Raw genomic sequence first — 19,976 nt, forward strand, 5'->3', positions numbered from 1 at the left:
CACCCACTGTTTTATAAATAAGAGCTCTTGGGGCGCCTGGGTGGCTCAGTTGGTTAAGCGACTGCCTTCGGCTCAGGTCATGATCCTGGAGTCCCTGGATCGAGTCCCGCATCGGGCTCCCTGCTCGGCAGGGCGTCTGCTTCTCCCTCTGACCCTCCCCCCTCTCATGCTCTCTCTCATTCTCTCTCTCAAATAAATACATAAAATCTTTAAAAAAAAAAAAAAAAGAGCTCTTAACAGCAAACCCCTGCTCAAGGCACATCAACATGTGTGAATCCCTAAGTCAGAGCTTCTCATTCTTCACTATACAGGAGAATCACTCCCGGGGTTTCTAATTCAGTGCCTCTGAGGTGGGGCCTTGGCATTTTCATTTCTAGTAAGTTCTTAGAGCTGATGCTGATGCTAGTGATCCAGGCCCTAAGTTTTCTCTTGCCATAACAGTGAAAACTATAGACCAAAACATTTCCCTTCTTGCCCAAGCTGCTAGGAGACTCAGGGACAAATGCATTTCCCCACTTAACACATTGTCCCAGGTCCCTAACAGCACTGATTTTCTCGTCTTCCCTTAAAGAGCCCTGGGCCTCTTTTAAGAACTAATTGTCTTATTATTTAGGCCTTGATTAAATTTATTAAACTGACGAAAATCCTTTTGAAAACACGTAAAATATAACACCTGAACAAAGAATGCCAGTGACCAGTCTAAAATCAGTTTGGGAACACACAAGCCATGTTATCGGAAAGACGGAAGGCTCTATTTTATCTTCTTTCTTGAACAAACACACACACTCTTCTGAGTGCTGTGCAAATACAAACTCATCTAATCCTCGTTAACAACCCCAATGGACACTGTTAACTATTCCCGTTTTATAGCTGAAGAAACTGAGGCGCAGAAGTTAAATTACTTGCCCAAGTGACGGAGGCAGAGAGGCCACGTGCTTCTACACCAAGGCTGCCCATGTGTCACTGCTCAGCGTTAACTGCCTTTTCAAAGCCAGCGGCACCTGCTGGTCCCCTTCCCTATCGCTGCCTGCAAAGTAAGGCACACCGCGGTGTTTAAAACGGCCCCGGTTTCTCAACCTCAGCACTTCTGACATCTTGGACCAGATCCTTCTTTGTTATGGGCTGTCCTGTACATTGCAGGATGTTTATTAGCAGCACCCCGGTTCCTCCCACTGGATGCTATTGGGGCATCCCTCCTGCCCCTGTTGAGACAACCAAACATTGCCCAACGTCCCCCAGGGGAGGGAGAAGGAGGAGAATCCCCCCCCCAGCGGAGAACCCCCGAGTTAAGCCCCACACTGTCAAAGCAAACCAGAAGACGGTATGCGCTTCGACTCGGGTGACGCCTCGGAACCATGAGAAGCCAAAGAGAAAAAGAAAATCAAAGAAAGGAAAATCGTGACCGCTTCCCAGAGTGGCTTCCGACACAGTAAGAAAGGAAGACAGTCGAAAACGGTGTACAGAAGCACTGGTTTATTCTCAGATTAGAAAGTCAGGAGAGTAGACACAGCGGAGAAAGGCAAGGGTTGTAGGGCACGCTATCCCGAAGAGCGGACGAGATGACAGGTTAGAGTCCGGACTTCCCACCAGGCTCTGCTCGCTCGGGAACCTTCCGAGGTGGCCACTACTTACTCTTGTTGTTACTGTTCTCACTGACAAAATCCTCGGAACCATCTGTGTCGTCCTCGTCATCTCCGGATGAGATGGCATCTGTATTCAAAAGAATATAGCCATGGTTGTGTTTGTGCAAAGCAAAAGGCTGTAATCACGTACAACTCAGCCCTTCCGGAGAGGGCCTTCCACAACCCGGGAGGAGCCCACGCAAAAAGTCCGAGACCGTGTTTAGCAAAGATGGTTTTAATGGCTTAAATTTTCTCTCCATGATGACAGTTGGTCTGTATTATGATTTGCAAAGCTTTCCGCTTTCACGTTATTTAAACATGCTGTCAAGTAGGATATATCAAAACTGGATTTTAAGCTTCAAACAGCATTCAAGTCCCCAACAGATTTACTGATTGTGTTGTGATCCATCCAAAGATTCTTTCCAACACCACCTTTCAGTTCTCAGGATTCCCTTCAAGAAGGGAATTCGTCCCTAGCCAAACTTAACCCCTGTGTGGCCTTCCATCCGTTTACTAACTTCTGAAAGCGAACCTTTAAACTTGGCCACAAAGGGGGTCCGTGCAGCTCCCCCTAACTGCATGGAAGAAAAATAAAGGAGAGAAACTCACATTTTAATAAAAGGAATCCAAAATCTTCCACATCAAATTTCAATACTGGATTCTAAATGCCAAGGATGCTGGCAGTATGGGTGGCGGAGGGAAGGGGGCTGTTTTTACTTCTATAAAAGCGGACTGTCTTAAGAAGAAAATGTTACTTTGCACATGAGAATCCTGTCATTTTTAACGACCAGCCTCTCTGGTTGAGCTGGTCCCGTGGAAGAACTTCAAAAACAGATCAACAAACTATCCAATTAGCAGCTCCCACTATGATTTCCCTTGTCCAATACAATTTGACCCAGAAAACGGCTACAGAGGGGAGAGCGCGGAGGGCTCGCAGGCCAACTCACCTGTGACATTCACCATGAAGTAGACAGCCTCGCTGTCTACCGGCCTAGCCGCCGTGCAAGCATAGAGGCCGGAGTCTCTAGGCGTGGCACCTTTTATCTGCAAGTATTCCCCAATAAGCACTGTCCTATTGTTGGGCCCCAAGTGTACCCCATCCTTAGTCCAAATGATCGTGGCGGCATCTCTCAATGGACAGCACAACTCTAGCGACTCCCCGGGTGCAGCCACGTAAACTTCAGGTTGGGAGATTTGGTATTTGGTTGGCGGCTCTGCAGAAAGGTAGGAGAGAGAAGATGGAGACAGATGGGAAGGAGGAAAAGGAGAGAACGTCCAACAAAGGTCAGTGGCGGCCCGTTCATTCCCGGGAGAGGCCGTTGTTGGTTTGCAAATGGCCCCAGCGGGCGTTCACCTCTGCCCGCGCCCGGGAACCCAGGAAGCAGCCTCGTGCACAGAGCAGACTAAGTGTCCGAAACGTGGACCAGAGGAAGCGCCCAGTGGAAGCTGCCCTGCTGAATCTGCGCGAGCTGGGGGGCTGTAAACACACCGCCGAAACCCAGCATGGAACGATATTGTACAAGAAAACTTTTCAGTCGATTGCCAATCCAGAGTCTGCTTGCAACTGTCACACCCCAGCAATTCTATTCTTGTGGCATTTTTTTTTTTTGTAGGGACGTGTGTTTTATCATTTTTTTCATCCGATGCGACTGCATGGCTGTGTGTCTACACCTACACACACACACACACCTATTTATTTTTGTTAGACTTTGTTGTCACAAAGCCAAGCTTCTTAAAATGAAATGCCTCAAACTCAAGGGAAACTAATGAGTCCTTCTACAGAGCTGTAAGGCTCAGATCACTTTGCCGGCCTGGAGACCTAATTCTGTGCTGGGCAAGCTGGAACACCCTGTTTTTCTTCATACCAAAAAGAATGAAATGCCCCCAGACAGCCGAGAGGTGGTCTCCATATTGCACTGAAATGGATCTGGAAATGAAGCTGCTGAGCAAGCCGCTGAGCAAGGGTGTACCTTACCCTCTGACACAGTCACAGCCGGGTCCCTCCCTGCCCGCCAGCCCCCACCAGTCCTGGGTTCCAGCCCCCTCAGACCTGTAACTCTATGTCCTTTTAGAGGTATGCCTTCCTCCCTCACCTCCCCATTTACCCAATTCATCCTTCAAGGTCCAACTCATCCTGCTAGATGTGGGCTTGCCATCCATCCCCCAGGCCTGGGGTGACATGGATCTCCCCTCCTTGTCCACCTGCCCACTTCGCCCGCTTCTCGGGAAGCACCACGGATCCCATGGCCATGTCCTGTCTCCCAGGGAGACAGTAAGATCTAGACGGAGGGCTCAGGTCCCCTTGGGCGTCCCGCCCCGCCCCCAAGCATACACATGGAAGGGCCCCGTGCCAAACAGGATGGCAGTCCCCGGACATGCAGGGCAAGAGGGGACCCATGCAACGTGTGCAAGCAGAGGTGAGAGGGAGCCACAGGACTATAAGGAGAGCAGCCGGAGCTGCTGGCTGGGACCCACAAGGACCCATGAATGGGCTTTCATCCCTCACAATGGGAACTGTGAATGGTACCCAGAGTCCCAGACCCAAGAAACATCAAGCTTCCCAGCTCTGGGATGACTCCAAATCTGGGCAGCATCACAAGGCAATTGTTTTGCCCTTTTGAGGGTAGTCTGGACAAATCTCCCATGTAACAATGGAATAAGGTCACTTGGTGCCTTAGTCCCACGGTTGAAGGAACAGGGAGGACCGTGTGCCTCTGGTTCTAGAAATCCTCCACAGCACCATCATCAACGGCCAACATGGGAGGGCCAGGACTCCCCAAAGGGGCACCTTCAAAGGCACACATGCCAAGATGGGCCCAGATGCTGAAGAGGACGTGGTCATAAAGAGATAACCACAACAACAAATAAGAAAAAAGTCAAATTTAACATGACAAACGTACCCGGGAACAAGGGCAGAAAACCCCAACTCAAAGACAGGTTACATTTCCCAAATAAGTTTGTTTTTCTCATTCAACACCTACTGAACACCTACTATGGGCCTCGCTTTACTCTGGATGCTCAGGAAGCAACAGGTCACCATGAAATCCTTGCAACACCGGTGGGACTTTAATTATAGCGAAGGTGACCGACAATAAATAAAAAATCAGCCCAAAAATACAAAGTACGGGAGGTGGTCTTAGGTGTCAGGAAGCCAAACACAGCAAGACGGCAGCACCAGCACAGACTATGGGGGAGGACTCGTTCTAGAGGGGACCTGGGAAACTATGGCCCCCAGGCCAAACCCAGCCTTCGCCCGTGTTTGTAAACAGAGTTTTGCTGGCTCGCAGCCACACTCGTTCCTTAAGTATGGTCTGGGGCCACGGAGCTGACTAGTTGTAACAGATGCCCTATGTCCTGCAAAGTCTTGCCCTTTACAAAACGTTTGCCAACCCCCGCTGAATGGGCTGTTGAGGGGAGGTTTCTCTAGGGGGTGAAGGGCACAGTGATGTTTGAAAGATGGTGCTGGGAACTTAGCTGGAAGGCCCTCAGGCCACTTCCTGAGGTTGTTCAGGTCCTAATGCAACTGAATTGCAGGACTAATAGAAAGATCCTGAACTCTGAAGCCTGGGCACAAAAGGGAAAGGAGGAAAGATGTGGGCAAGAGGGGGAGGAAGAAGAGGAGAAAAAGGAATTCAGTTTGGCCCCAAATCTCAGACCTTGCCCCACTTCCAGAGGCCTGGAGTCACCTCAGTACTCATGGTGCCCCAAAGGACACCTGGCCCAACCCCTTTCACAGCTGGTTAAAGCAAGGATCAGATGCCATTTGGGTCCCCTACAACTGACAAGTAATCACTGAAACAGCACCCATAATGTTAGAATGAGTTTACACTGGATTGGCCCAGATCATAAAATAGTCAATATTTATGAGGCCCACGTGGCATCATCATCATGTCACCAAGAATACTACAAAATTGGCTTTCCTCTGAGTCAGAGTCGGTCATCAAGAGATGACCGAGGAGGAGTAGCTGGACCCAAACCACAATACTCCCCTCTCTCTTTAGGAGAGACTGGGACCCATGCAGCCAGTCTGCTTCTACCGTGGCCCTCAGATCAGGAGAACCACGTCCCTGCTTCATGCAGGCAGTGGGACACGCTCACACTGCTTTAAAAAATAATAATAATAAGCAAGATACTTGCACTTATGATGCAGAAAAATCTCTCCCCTGACCAAGGCAGAGCCATGATTTCCCTGTTTTTAAAAGAATGCATGTTCACTGAGAAACCTTTGCCTCACCTGAAATAGGTAAACCACTAAGTCTCGCTGAAACCAGACGTGCCCGGACCCATTTCACCAAAGACACCACCACCTGCCAGTTGTAGGAGGAGGAACAGGGCACAATGAGGCCTCAAGGTCAGGGACCGCGTCCTGTTTGGGGCTGGACACACAGGAACTGCTTGGTAAATGGCTGCCATCCTGCATGAGAAGAGGATGGAGCCCTGAGGCCCAATTCCACTCCGTTCCTGCTTGATCTCTCCACCCCCAGCCCCTCATCCCCTGAAGAACAAGAAGGCCCAAATAACACGGTGTCCCTTGCGAGGACCCAATGAGCCAACCAAAAGGAAGCCCATCATCCCACCCCTAGCTTGTTGGGCCCACGACAGTCACTACCGCTGTCGTTCTTCAAGGCTGAAAACGCTCACGGGGACTTGAGCACCACCCTTTCCAGAGGACACTCAGAGAAAACCTGGACTGGTGGATCTCCACAGAACGCAGGACAGTTTTAATGACGGGCTCCCAACTCGGTGTAAGATGACTTCTACTACAAGCGGGTTTTTATTTCTAGTAAAACCAGGTTAAAACTATCACCCAATTTTCCAGTTAGATGATAAGCTTCAAGGACAGTAAAATAACTCCCCCAAATACATCAATAAGGATGTTCATCCATAAGACGAAGCCACCTGACTCCAAGTCTGAACCCGTAAGTACAGCATGGGCAATTCAGAAAGCACGAGCTCCTCCCTCACCTGAGCGACCCATTCACAGAAAGCTCACGGGGGCTGTGTGAAGCCCAGGAAGACCGGGGTGCACGCCAGGAGGAGCACCCTCAGGGAGGGCAGCTCAGGGAGAAGGGCAAACAGGCGAATAAAAAGAAGGGGAGGGCGGAAGAGAAGAAGGACGGTGGTGGGGGGAGGGGGAATGAGTGGGGGTAAGTGGGGGGAGGGGAGGGACGCCACACCGGTCCACTGCCACACCACCCGGCAGCACCCCAACCCAGCTTGTGGGTTCCGGCATCAGACACCTCGGGACAACGTGCAAGGACATGGGCGCTTTGCCTGGAACCCCAACAGCTGGCTCCGTGGAGGCCACTCCAGGCTTGGGTTTCTCTTCTGCACCCGACTCCCTGCAAACACGCTCCCCGAGTGCTCTGTCCACATCTGCACAGGTATGTCCCTCACACATCTGCACAGGTATGTCCCTCACACTGCTCTGTGCGGAGCCCAGAAGATCCGCCAAGTCCTCTGACACCAGCAACGATGCGTCTGCGATGGCCCCGCAGCCTCCCTGAGGTCGGTCTGCCTCCACGGACACGGCCGGTGCCCCCCACCCCAACCTGACTCCAACAAGCTGCTCGGCCCGCTCTCTAACACACAACGGTTGACACGGGGCAAAGTATTCCCCGGGAGATTTAAACAATACCTTTTATAGTCATATGACCATTTCCTGCGTTTCTCTTTTTCCTGGTGCTACAGCTTACTTTTAACCTTTCTTGTGCAGAGCGAGGCCGAAATCCACGTGTCCCTCATCTGATCTCGCCAAAACACAACCGGGGGAAGCTTCCAGAAGCCACTCTTCTCCACACCAAATACTCAGGGACGTCCGCAGATGGACACCGAATGTGCCCACCTAGCGCTCATAATGTAAGTTCACAAAGAGGTGAGAAGGCTAGACAGACGCACACTACCGTTGGACAGTGTCGCCGTGACCCGAAACGGCTAAGCGGGCCAGCAGGTGAGGTGACGGCCGGGGAGGGCTCTCTGTGCCGGTTTCTACGCGCCGCACGCACACGGTGGGCGCGCGGATTTCAACTCTCTCCCCAGAAGTTCCAAACCCTGAGAAGTGCCAGCGGCAGGAGGTCTCACTGCTTCTTCTCTCTAAAGTGACTCCTGGGAGGTTAGGAAATGAAAGAGTGGGCACGCAGGCGGGGTCCCCCGCATGCAGCCTGCGCGATCCCCGCCGTGGGCCACCCTCCCCTCCCCTAAGGAAGGCCTCGTGCCCTCACCCCCGGGGAGCGGAGGGGCCTCATCTGGGCAGAGAAGGAAACTGAGGCAGGGACCATGGGCTCTCGGAGGGACACTGCGTGATGTCAGTGGCCGCAGGGTAAACAAGCCCAGGGAAGCAAACCCTGGCTGGCTGTTCCAGAGCCCGGGGGAGGGCGGGGAGCGGGGCGGGGAACATCCCGTGAAAGTCAGAAAAGGGCCGTGACTTACGCACCCTCGCCAGGGTCACCAGCAGGACCGCCTGGGGACAACCGAAGCGGGGAGGGCGGTGGGAACAGTGAGCTATTTCAGGTAACGCTTTACGTTGCCAAACCAGCCAGAGCAGCACTTCAGACTGTCACTTTTTGTAACGTTTGCCTATAAACCTTCCCGTGTGGTTTTTGAAATGGCGCCCAAATGCAAACAGAGAACAGATGGGAAGCCCGCGCAGCGCCCCGTCCAATCGCTTGCGGAGGGTGGACGACAGATTTAAACCCTTCCGGGCGAACAAAGCAGCTTGTGCCTCAGGACAAGGACGTCACACGGCACAGATTCAGCCTTCGCCGGGGTTTCCTCGGGACGGTGGCTTTTCTTTTTTTTTTCTTTTTTTTTTAAGATTTTATTTATTTATTTGAGAGAGAGCATGAGAGGGGGAGGGTCAGAGGGAGAAGCAGGCTCCCCGCCGAGCAGGGAGCCCGATGCGGGACTCGATCCCGGGACTCCAGGATCATGACCTGAGCCGAAGGCAGTCGCGTAACCAACTGAGCCACCCAGGCGCCTGGGACGGTGGCTTTTCACGAGTAAGAACCAGGAGCCCCGGCTTCGAGGATGCAGTGGGGTGGCCACTGGAAGGCAGCCGCGACGCCCCTCCCTCTCAGATAGTCAGGGGCATGCAAGCCCCCAAACACGTTCCTCCAGAAAGGGTTAAAAAGGGAGAAAGAGAGAGAATGGGAGAAACAGATCGCCCACGGCCGGGGTGTGGCCTGCGGAAGCTTGGCCCGGGGCGGGGACAAACCTGCGCCCCTCGGCACAGCTCGCGGGGGGCCCCCACGGGAACTGTCGCACCAGCCCAGGGGGCAAGGGTAGTAAAACAGCCTGGGTTTCCCAGTGCCCTCCCAGATATTGCACGGACCTGTACAAGAGAAATAAATATCACTGCTGTGGGGCTGGCTGCCAACGTCTGGACAGAAGCAGCCCACAGACCGAAGCTGCAAATGTCACTGCAATGTCACAGTGCGGGGGACACTTGGAAGCACACGGCAGCTGATCCTGTCTGTTCCGGTTAGCCTCGACTCACCCTCCTGGTCTGAGATGGCCTGAAGCGGCCGCGCCATGGTCCGGGTACGAAGTTTTAACTGGCCGATACCCAATTTTCTATCCACGGGGCTGGAATACAAAACCCCGTCATCGCACACAAGACTCCTGAAGTATTTTTACAAGGGTGAGCTGAGGGAGTCTGGACAGTCGAGACCCTGGGCATTACGGCCCAGCTTTTCCGTAACCCACAGATGGCACTGGATCAGCCTGCCTGGCACCGGAACTCACCAACGGAAAGACATAAAGGCACCGGGGTCCCCCCCAGTGACGTCAGAAATGACCACCCCTGCGGGCCCTACCCCAGGGGCTCTGCAAGACACACAGCCGGTGAGGGTGACGGCAGAGCTGGCTCTCTCAGCTCAGACATCCTCCAAGCTTCCCCTCTGCAAGAACAGACTTGCAGAAGACAAAAATCCTGACATCAAATGGAGACCTTATAAGGCACAGGTACTACTTGTTCTTTAAGAGGCAGAGGCAGGAGGGAGAGACAAATACGCTGCACAATATAAAGATGAAAGCTCCCTACCTCAAGAAATACTGCCAACATAAAAACGGGGGGACACAAAGAAGTCAAAGCAATGGAACGCAGATACGTAAACAGTCTGAGAGGCTGCAGATCTCTCTTTCCGACCGATTGTCGGGGTGTCTTATAGACACACGTCAGCACTTAAAACTCTCCTTGTCGGCTCCACGGGGGCCGTAACAACCACTAATAGCCACCTCTGCCACAGTAGCTTGCCTGTTCCAGAAATTCTGGACTGGCTCACATTCCTCATGATCAGACGGGATAATGGCATATGGTTCCAATATGGTAACCATTAAAAATTACATATTTAGGCACACCCCTCATATAATTTAGGTCTATCTTGGAGATACATGGCAAACAGCCTTCCAAGTTTGAAAAGAAATGATGCTGCTGCCCATGAGAAAATCCAACTGCAAAAACAGCCAAGTGCCTAGGAATGCTCATCCAAGGAGTCATCACTATCACCCGAGATCTGGACCCGAAGTGGAAATATTCACTCCCTGTCTTTGGTCAGGATCTCCTCTCCTTTTGATCCTGATGTTCCAAGGCTGTTAATTATCACGTTCTCCAAAAGGGGAGAGGGGGACACCAAAAGGAAGGTTTACTCCCCGTTCACGACACCTGCATCAAATTCTTATGTTCAGGAGAGCAGAATTTCCACCGGACCCCCAGGATGCAGGTAGCGAAGAGCCCCATCTGCCTCAAGTCCCCGGCAGCTCTGCTTGAGCAAGAACCTCAAAAGTGAGCCCTCTGTTCAAATGGCATTTCCCAAACACGCCATCAGATTATGTCACAGTAGTCTGCACCCCCGGTCGGATACAGAACGAGAAGTCCATGCGCTCGACTGCCTGGTCATCCAGGCCCAAGCCTCCTGCCTTCTGGAAACACACTTGCCAGACATGGGAAGAAGCTGGTGCGTCTCAAGATCTTCAGGGCTTCCTTGGACGCACTGCTGGTGGCCCCGCCGACTGACCCAGACTCCCGGGAAATCTCTCCCGGCGGGAAGGTTTTGTACTCCCTGTATCAGGAAGGGAACTGGGGGGAGGGGGACAGGGCTGCACGACGACATAAAGGAATGAAGGAATGAACGGGACTTGCCTGACCTTTCTTAGCAACACGATCTTTAAGATCAGGAGTGGCCTTGCAGAGGTGTCTCCTCTAAAATGAACACATCATCTCCGGTTCTGAAAACCTCATCTGTGCGACCAGAAACAAGCCTCTCAGCTTTTGTCATCGCTTCTTATTTCTTCACCTGCAAGCCAGGAACGTAATAAAAGAGAGAGTGGGCAAAAAGCAGCTAGCTCCGGCCCGGCCCTCCACAGACACACGAATGTATCCGCCAGCAGGAAGACCTTCCAGCCGAAATCACTGCTCCTCAGCGGCAGTAGACAAAGCTCGAAAGAAAGAAAAGCCACCTAACTAGGTGTGCTCAACACGGAAGGATGGGGATGCAACACACCAGAGGGGACCCCTCCATTACATTCCTAGCGCCCCTAACACACAGGTTAGTCTTAATCATCTCTAGGGTCATTCTGTTTTCTGCTTGTGCACGTGTGTGAGTTCTAACCACAGAGCCCTGTGGTGGAGTTCTTGCCTTTCTGGGACCTCCCCCTCCTTCCACAACCCCTGTATCTGCCAACAGGTGCCGAATCCCACCCCTGGCTCTGGTGCTCCCTTCCCTGCACTCTGTTCCCGTCCGTCTCAGGAGCTCTTCCCACCCACTCCAGGGCAATGCGGCTCAAGTCCCTGCTCACAGGCTCCCCCTTCCAGCTGCCCAGCTACAGAGGTGCTACCCAAAACCTGCACGTGCCCTTCCTTCCACGGCTTCCCCACCTGCAGCCTCTTGCTGAGTGGAATCACCAGCTCCAAGTCCGCTTCTCCCTCCTGCCTCCCATCGGATCGGCCCCTGCATCTGCACCCTTGTCAATTCTCTCCGAAACAGCTCTGAAAAGAGCAAGGACAAGACCTCACTCGTGCAGGTTCACTCCGAGCCCCTAACTTTTCTCCCAAAAGACCTCTACGATGCCCCCAAACCACCGCCACGGTCCACCCCATGTATCCACCACAGACCACCGGAGCAAGCTTCTGAAAAGCAAATCTGACCTTGACTTAAAAAAAAAAAAAAAAAAAAGGCAGAGACCACTCCCCACTCTGATAGGGTAAAACCCAAAGAACATCACCCACATTAAGGCCTTGGTTGCTCCAGGCCCCAGGTCCCTCTCCACCCTCTCCCTCACACCCTAGACGTGTCTGTTCTAATGGGCACTCTTTGCTCTACCTGGAAACCCTGTCCCACTGCTCTGCCTGGCAAGCTCCTGTTCGGCCTTCAAAGCCCAGCTCAAATACCATCTCCTCTGTGAAAATTCCTGACCCATTAACACTGCTCTCATCTCCAAGACACTACAGTCTTTGTTTATACATCTAGTACATACACAGCCAAATAGAGTCCGCCTTCCCCACCCATCCCCTCCAACTGAGCTTCCTGAGGAGGGGATCAGCACAGTGCTTCTCAGACTTTATTCTGCATAAAGACCACCTGGACAGTTTATTAAAACACAGCCCCTTGGGCCGTACTTCCAAAGTTTTGGCATCAGTAGAATGGAGTGGGGTCTGAGAGTCTGAATTTCCCACAAGTTCCCAGATAATGGTCATGCTGCTGGTCCAGAGCCCACATTGGAAGAAGTTCAGTGCCAGTGTCCAAGGACAGTCTGAGACCTGGTTTTGCAGTGGTGAACCCACATCAACTTGGGCAGCCCCTTCCTAGCGCTGAGCCTGAGTCCTGGTTTATAGAACAGGGAAAACACCTCCAGGCTAGCCTGCTGCTGGTCAAGGTCATCATGAGGACAAACCAAGAGGCTGCCCAGGAAGGCCTTTGTCAACCCTGAAGTGGGAGGCACGTCTGAGAAAAAGCACCCCTCACCCCAGCTCTGGCCAGGGTGGGCCTCGGTTCCTCTGTGCGGGTTGTAGCTTAACGCTAACTAAGCAGATTTTTTTTTGCCCCCACCACATGGGAACCTTGATTTGCATTCCTCTGACTTTAAGACAGGGTTTCTTTCAAATGTGCAAATCTGTCACATTCTATCTATGTAAGTTACCTAAGTGGGGATTTCTGGAATGTTCACAAATGGAACTAAACATCCCAGGATCTTTCGAGAGTTGTTAACAACCCCGATGACACCTGCTTGATGACTTTAGTTGAGGGAAGAGGCCTATGGCTTATTAAAATAGCATCTACTGTTCACCCATCCAACAAATCAAGGATACCTGATATTTATATGCGGAGCACAGAAACCCCAGCAGTTCCCTTGACTGGACACCTCATCACAACCCCACAGCATGCGGGGAGTAACCCTGAACGCCAAACCCCTCGGGCAAGGGGCCCAACCCATGCCCTGCACAGGTCCCAAGCTTGCTACAGCAAGTGGGGTAACCGGCCTGATTTCCAGAGACCATGTCCCAAAGCCAGCCCTCAGACTACACTCCAGAAGCAAGTTTTCAGGGGTGGCAAGTCACCTTTCCACACTTACTGTTACCCCTGGCTCCTTGAAGCTGCTCAGGACCAGCTCACCCCCTGACACGGACATAAACAGTCCACAGTGCATACTCAAGGGGGTAGGTACATCTGCCCTACGAGTCCCTGAAAGGTCAGATGGTGTCCAGATCCTCTGTGACATCTTCCCCCAGTAAGTACTTTCGGAACACGTGAATATAGTACCCCCGGACAAAAGAAAAGGGAAAGGGGGCGGGCCAAGAGTTACTCCATGAGGGCAAGGCCGCCTCCTGCGCTTCAACTCGGGGCCCTTTGCGGGTACCAATCGGCAAGTTTACTTAAAGGGCTGGACCTTTCTACTCTCAGCAGGATCCCAGCTCCAACACTTGTTCGGAGTCTGCAGCTGTGTCCCAGGACTGCCCCCCCCCCCCCACCAGCAGCATCCCAGCCATTTACAAATGAAGGGACAGCAGCTGGATACTGGGAAACAGATGGCCCTCCTCATTTGAATGGGTTTGATCTGGCAACGCAGGACTCAGCAAGTTCAGGCCTGGCCGGGGCAGAAATCGTGTTCAGGCTGAAGGCAGAGATTCATAGCCCGAGGGGTCTTTAGCAAGCAGCTGGGTCAGAATGGCCTGTTGGAGAGGTTTCCTAAATTCAGAGGGGGCAGGGAGCCTCTGCGGTGGGAGGGGCACATCCCCAGCTGGCTTTGCCCCCCAAGACCAAGAAAGGCAGGGGCAAGAAAGCAGGGCCAAGCCCCAGGGATCACTTTTCTCCAGTGATTTACAGAGAAAAGGAAATTTTCCCCTTGGGCGATCCTGTGCCCCAGGACTGAAACCACGTTCATTCAGGAAATTCCAAATTAAGCAAGGTGCCACCAGGGTTAAACCCTAACCTTTCTCCTAGGCCCTAAGCCGCGTATTTGCATAGAAATAAAACCTTCTCCAAAACAAACTTTGCAGAGATCCCGCTTCTCCAGGCCGAGACCCTTGCAAAAGCCACCAGAGCATCTCATCTCGGAAGGGGCTGTGCTGGGCCCCCAAGCATCTGGGCTTGCTGTGGAGGACATACCTGCCCTTTTTAACCCAAGACTGTGCTGCACTCCGCTCCAGGGAAAAGGAGGGAGCCTTACGTGAACCCCCAGGTCCTCGAGTGAGGCCCCATAATCGGTGTTCACTACCCAGGCCAGGTCCACCGGGCTACCCTGCCCTGCACCATCCCCCTGCCTCCATGGTAAACTGGTAAACAACCCCAGCTCCGGAAAAAAGAGACAGTCGAGGAGGAGGCTGAGAGCTACCCCTGACCACCTGTCCACAGGCCACACCTTTAAGGGTGGGCAATTCTGGGCAACAAGTGAATGCGGACAGAGGCCAGCGGAGGGGCCAAGCCCTGAACAGTTCCCAAGAGGCGCAGGAAGCCACCTGGCCAGCACATCTGGCTGGTCATGACTTGGGCCCATGCAGGGGGTCGGCTGATCCATCAAGGTGGGTGCCCACCTCCCTGTGAAGAGCGGCCTCGGGAAGCTGCCTAGTTGGAGTACCCAGAAAAATCCTCAACGTGGGCCGCAGGCCTCCCAGCCTGGCGCGGCCCACTTCTCTAGCCTCCCAGAGGCCCCTGGCCCGTCACTGCAGCACTCTGGCCTCCTCGGGGCTCTGCCTCCCTGTGAGCCCGCCACGCTGCTCCTTCAGAGCACCTGCTCCCTGCATGGGAGCTAGAGCCTCATTTTTGTAGCTCTGTGACAAAGGCCCGTGGCTACCCACTCAACAGCACTTGAGGCTGTTTTTGGCTTGCCATGCTATCCCCACAGAACCTAGCACATAGTAGGGTTCCAAAAAACAGACCTGGGGGAACAAAGTCAAAGTCAATAACGCTGCAGTATGGAAAGTGTGCGGACGATCTGCTGTCTCCGCCAAGCTCTGCAAGTTGTCACCCCACCAGGGCTGTGAGGCTTCGAGAGAAAGCGCAGGGTCTTCTGCGGCCAAGTATTTAACACCCTCTGCCCAACCCTGAACGCCCCCTTCTCAACACCCGCGACCCCTGGGCATTCTGCAGTCACTGTCCAAGTTCAGCGCAGAGTCCAGCAGACTAAACCAGCCCCGATTCACCTCCATGACCAGGCAGCTCCACTCAGAAATTACTTGTAACCACCCAAAATGAACTCTGTTTCCTTTCAAAATGCTCTACTCCCCAGCCTCTTCCCCCTCTCGGGATGCCCCTCCTAGCCAAGAGGAGGTAAAGGTATTGTTCCTTCCGACCTTTCCCTCCCCACTATTTTTTTTTTTCTTTCCTAGTCTCTGACATCATAAGGGCCAGGTATTTATCATTCCTCTGGCATCTGTCACTGCCATGACTGTAGGCAGCAGGAGCCCCAGGTACACTAGTCTGCGCAGGTGGGTCTTGACCCCACCGAAAATCAGACATGCTGAAGAAAAGCGTGACGTACTATCAGAGTGACAACCAACAAGGCAAACGTTTTGGAGTGCCAGAGCAAACTGCCAGAAAATGGGCAAATACCAGACTAGCCAGCCCTACCTGCCCGAACTCCTACCGGGTGACTTAGCCTGGGTCACTAACTGGGACTCACAGCATCTCCCCTCCCGTCTACTGGGCAGGAGAAGGGTTAGCTCCTTACTAATAAGCTACATACCGCCGGAGGCCATTCTAGAAGAATCACAAAGGGGTAATTCTTGGAGTGGTTTTATTGCCTGGTGACTTTTCTTCAAACAGCTTTAGGAAAATAGGTGTGGATATGCGGGGAAGAGACAGAATCACCCGGCAGTCCTTTCATGTTTAAGAGTCAAATGACAGATTTAGGAAAGAATGAGGGGGCCACCACAGTACTCCACAAAAGACCCTCCTGCTCAGGAAAGAGAAGGAATCAACTGATAAATCTTTGTCATACCAATAAATTCACCCAAACGCCTGGACCCACGCTAACTGTGGGGTCTTGGAGGAAACATTTCATCTCCAAGAGTCTAGGTCAAGAGTCTCCTCCACAAAATGGGACTATGAGTACCTGGAGTCAAATCATCATGCTGTATACCCTACACTTACATGGCGCTCTGTGTCTATCGTATCTCAATTAAACATGGGGAGAAAAAGATTAGAGATAATACAGGTCAAGGTACACTGTGTCTGGCACTTAATAAATGGTAATGAGCTCCTGTTACCATCTTCATCCTCATCCTCTCAAGGAATGGGCTAAAGAATATGACCCCATCCATCCACCCTATCAAGTGACCCCACAAGGTTGTAACACGCAAAGGATTGCTCAGCTCCTCGCCCTCAGTCGTGTGGGTCCCCTCACAATTTCCTTCCCTTCCCTAAATTCTGGAAGCCCAGCTACCTGTGCCCCGAGGAACTCCCAACAGGCTGCCCAGGGGAAGTCACTAGGGGCAAACTTGACCAGGATGTCCATAACATGCTATGGCGCTCTCCTCACTGGCCCGGACAAAAGCGGAGCCCACTACACCCCAACCCCTCCCCCACCCCCCAAACCCAGTCTCCACCATTCTTCACAGGGCCTGATGACAATCCTTTGGAAGCCTCCAACAGACAACCCTTTCCTTGCCAAAATACACTGCTCTCCCCGAAGTGTGTGTCCTGCCATGACTGCTGGGCTACACCGGCGTTTCTTCAATGGGGAAAAATAGGTCAACCCTGAACCGTCTGGACTGCAACCAGCAAGGCGATGAGAGCATGTTTCTGAAGTCCAGACTTATAGAGACCGAAGATAATGAAAAGGGTTGAACCAGGGCCTAGACACCCTTTATTTTAATTAATGTAAATGCCTCTCATTAGAAGATTTATCATTGTACGTTGTAGGGTAAATATACCTGAAATACTGGTTTTAAATTCTCTCTCAGGGCACATGGGTGGCTCAATCAGATGTTAACCGTCTGACTCTTGGTCTCAGCTCAGGTCATGATTTCAGGGTCATGATCTCAGGGTCGTGAGATCAAGGCCCACATCATCAGGCTCCAAGCTACTTAAGAGTCTCTCCCTCTGCCTGCCCCCCCACACACTTTAAAAAATAAAAAAATTTAAAAAAATTTTTTAAATCCTTTATCAGGTTTTTACATTGACAAGAAGTGGGGATGGGTAGAGAGAAAAGTAGCATTTACTGAGCACCTCTTCTAGGCCAAGAACTACAGTAAGAGCTCTATCTACATCCATTTGCATTTAATCTTCATATCCCCCCCCTTCACATAGATATTATCAGCCCCATTTTAGATAAAGGGAGGCTCAGAAAGATTATCTATCTTAGCCAAGGTCGCAACACCAGGAGATAGAAGAGTGATTCAAGCCTGACTTGCCTAACTCTCAAGGCTAAGTTCCTTCTGTCCATCTCCAGAAAGCACATCACATGCCATTCAAAATTATTTTATTCATTTTCATGGGGAAAAAAAATAGATGAAAAATTTAAGTTAATTTTACAGGGGCTTCTTGGTCTTTTAAAAATCTGAATGATATTAAATTTGAAACATTTAGAACATTTAGGATCCATACTCAATTGTGTACCTACCACCCGTCCGCTAAGAATGCAATATGTTTTGGTGGAAACCCAGGAGGCTTTGGCAGACGAGGAGGAGGCCCTAAAAGGCAGCCACACTCCCACGAGGCAATCTCACCATCAACTGAGAATCTCAAGTTTGAGGGTTTTCCAAAAAGTTTAAACCCAAAACTTGTCACTGCAAAGATCCTTATTTTCACTCTAAGGCCCCTCCCCACCTTGCTCCCCACCCAACAAGCCAAGTTGGCCTTCATGATGTCTACATATTCTTAAAACATTACACCTGGTCATGTATGGAAAACCTTAACAGTAAACATCATGTGTAAAGAGAGACCACGTAGAATCACAAAGAAGGAGTTCTCATGTTAGAAAATAAACATGACAATTCATGCAGAGTTTCAGTGTCAGAGCTCAGGACTGAGTTCCTTTCTTTCCAGGAAAGGTGATATATAAATCATACAAATAAATGCATCCCTTGTCCTCATTCCTGAATATATCAGAACTTTCCTTATAAGCTGGTTTTGACCTCCTCATAAAACATACTCACTACAACCTGAAATTCCATATAAGTTCATTCCATTCGTACAGGACTTGGAATTTACCATTCTTTAGCTGGACAAGGGGTTAAAGGAAAGAATATGCCACAGCTCAGCTCCCTGACTCAGTACAAAAAGAATCTGAAATTTACAATATTCCCATGAAGTGGCAAAAATCCAGAATGGGGCGTAATTACTTATGTATTCCAAAGTGGAATAAATGACAACAGTCCACACGCCCAACATCTTACAACTCCGTCATGGTGCAAGTTTCCCGAAACCAAAAATCACTGAAAACCTAAAGTATACCCATTTTACATAACATACTCTCTTCAAGGACAGCCACAGTCTGTCCTGAGAATTAAATATCCTTTTGCATGAATACAGAAGTAGTAAAAGCTTGAAGTTACATAAATGAAGCCTAGTGAAAGCTACCACTTTGGGTTTTCTATCATGCCCTGTTAAAAAGGGGTAGTCACAGATCAGAGCAAGAAAGGGGAAAAGAAAAAAAAACAAACAAAAACACTTGGGAAAAGCATAACCTTTGTTAATTTCAGAAGGAGCCGTCTCCAAGACACACAGGATCATTATGGTAAAGTGGCCAACAGCTTGTTCAACCAGACTCATTAAAGAGCCTGGCTTCAGACTCCCTTCCCTACCTCTTTTACACATTCCCTAATTCAAGATGGCCAGAGCTGAACCAGCTGGGTCACTCCAGGTCTACCTGGGTAAGCAGAAGGAGGTGGCTTTGTTGAGGGGACTCTTCGGTTTCCAGAAAGCCTCAAGGCTTCGCATGAAGATAAAACATTTTCCCCAAAATGGAACACAAGTTATACATAGCTTTAAAATCTCACGTCCAGGGCCCTTAGCTGACTCAGTCTGCAGCACGTGTGACTCTTGATCTCAGGGTCATGAATTCAAGCCCCAGTTTGGGTATAGAGCTTACATTAAAAAAAATAATAAAATAAATAAAAGTAAAAATAGTAAAATCTCAAGTCCAAGAGCCTCTAAAAAGTCCAAGCTGTGTTCTTAGGAATTTGCTCAGCTTGGATACAATGAAGCTGAAACGTAACTGCTCAGAACCCCCTTCAGCGAAGGCCAAAGGTTCAGCCCCTACATCAGGTTCACTGTTCAGCCACATACAGCCTTGAACACGGTCACCACCAGTTAAAAGAAACTACACTAAAAAGGCAGGTCAGAGGGGCGCCTGGGTGGCTCAGTTGGTTAAGCAACTGCCTTCGGCTCAGGTCATGATCCTGGAGTCCCGGGATCGAGTCCCACATCGGGCTCCCTGCTCAGTGGGGAGTCTGCTTCTCCCTCTGACCCTCCCCCCTCTCATGCTCTCTCTCTCTCTATCTCATTCTCTCTCTCAAATAAATAAATAAATAATCTTAAAAAAAAAAAAAGAATTTCTTTAAAAAAAAAAAGGCAGGTCAGAGAGAAGGACATGAGGCAAAGGTGTGGCATGATGAGGAGTGTCAAGCATGTCCATGCCATTAAAGCTGAAAAAGCAGAGCCATGCTAAGCCTCACTAAGTGGACACAGCAAATGGATAAAAAAAGAATACAAAACTAACAATACAAAGCTAACGTCATCCCTCCTCAAGGAAAACGAGTAATAAAGATCATGGGCATTTCCGCACAGCAGCAGAAAACCCACTGGATCCGAATCATTTGTGGGATCACCTGAAAAACTTCCCCCAAATAATTTTGGAGCTGCCTACCGAGCCGAGTCACCATGCTAGGAATCCAATCAGGACCGTGGAAAGTAGCAC

The 19,976-nt window shown here is 50.9% G+C and overlaps 1 protein-coding gene across 8 annotated transcripts in view; it reads right to left on the bottom strand.

Moving 5' to 3' along the window:
* Positions 1-19,976, bottom strand: part of FGFR2 (fibroblast growth factor receptor 2) — a 101,332-nt gene that overhangs the window by 72,519 nt on the left and 8,837 nt on the right. For 5 of the 8 annotated variants that reach the window (XM_064595349.1, XM_064595344.1, XM_064595346.1 and 2 more), the window contains exons 3-4: positions 2,570-2,836; positions 1,633-1,710 (exon numbers count right to left, since the gene is read on the bottom strand). The exons of 2 other annotated variants lie outside the window; for them this stretch is intronic. In XM_064595349.1, coding sequence (XP_064451419.1) covers positions 1,633-1,710; positions 2,570-2,836 — 345 coding nt within the window. The remainder of the gene's footprint in view (positions 1-1,632; positions 1,711-2,569; positions 2,837-19,976) is intronic. One more of the 8 variants, XM_064595347.1, reaches the window with a different exon arrangement.

The sequence above is a fragment of the Mirounga angustirostris genome, unplaced genomic scaffold (genome assembly GCF_029215605.1).
Source record: "Mirounga angustirostris isolate CCGP_5_RB_7025 unplaced genomic scaffold, mMirAng1.0.hap1 SCAF_6, whole genome shotgun sequence".
NCBI lineage: Eukaryota > Metazoa > Chordata > Mammalia > Carnivora > Phocidae > Mirounga > Mirounga angustirostris.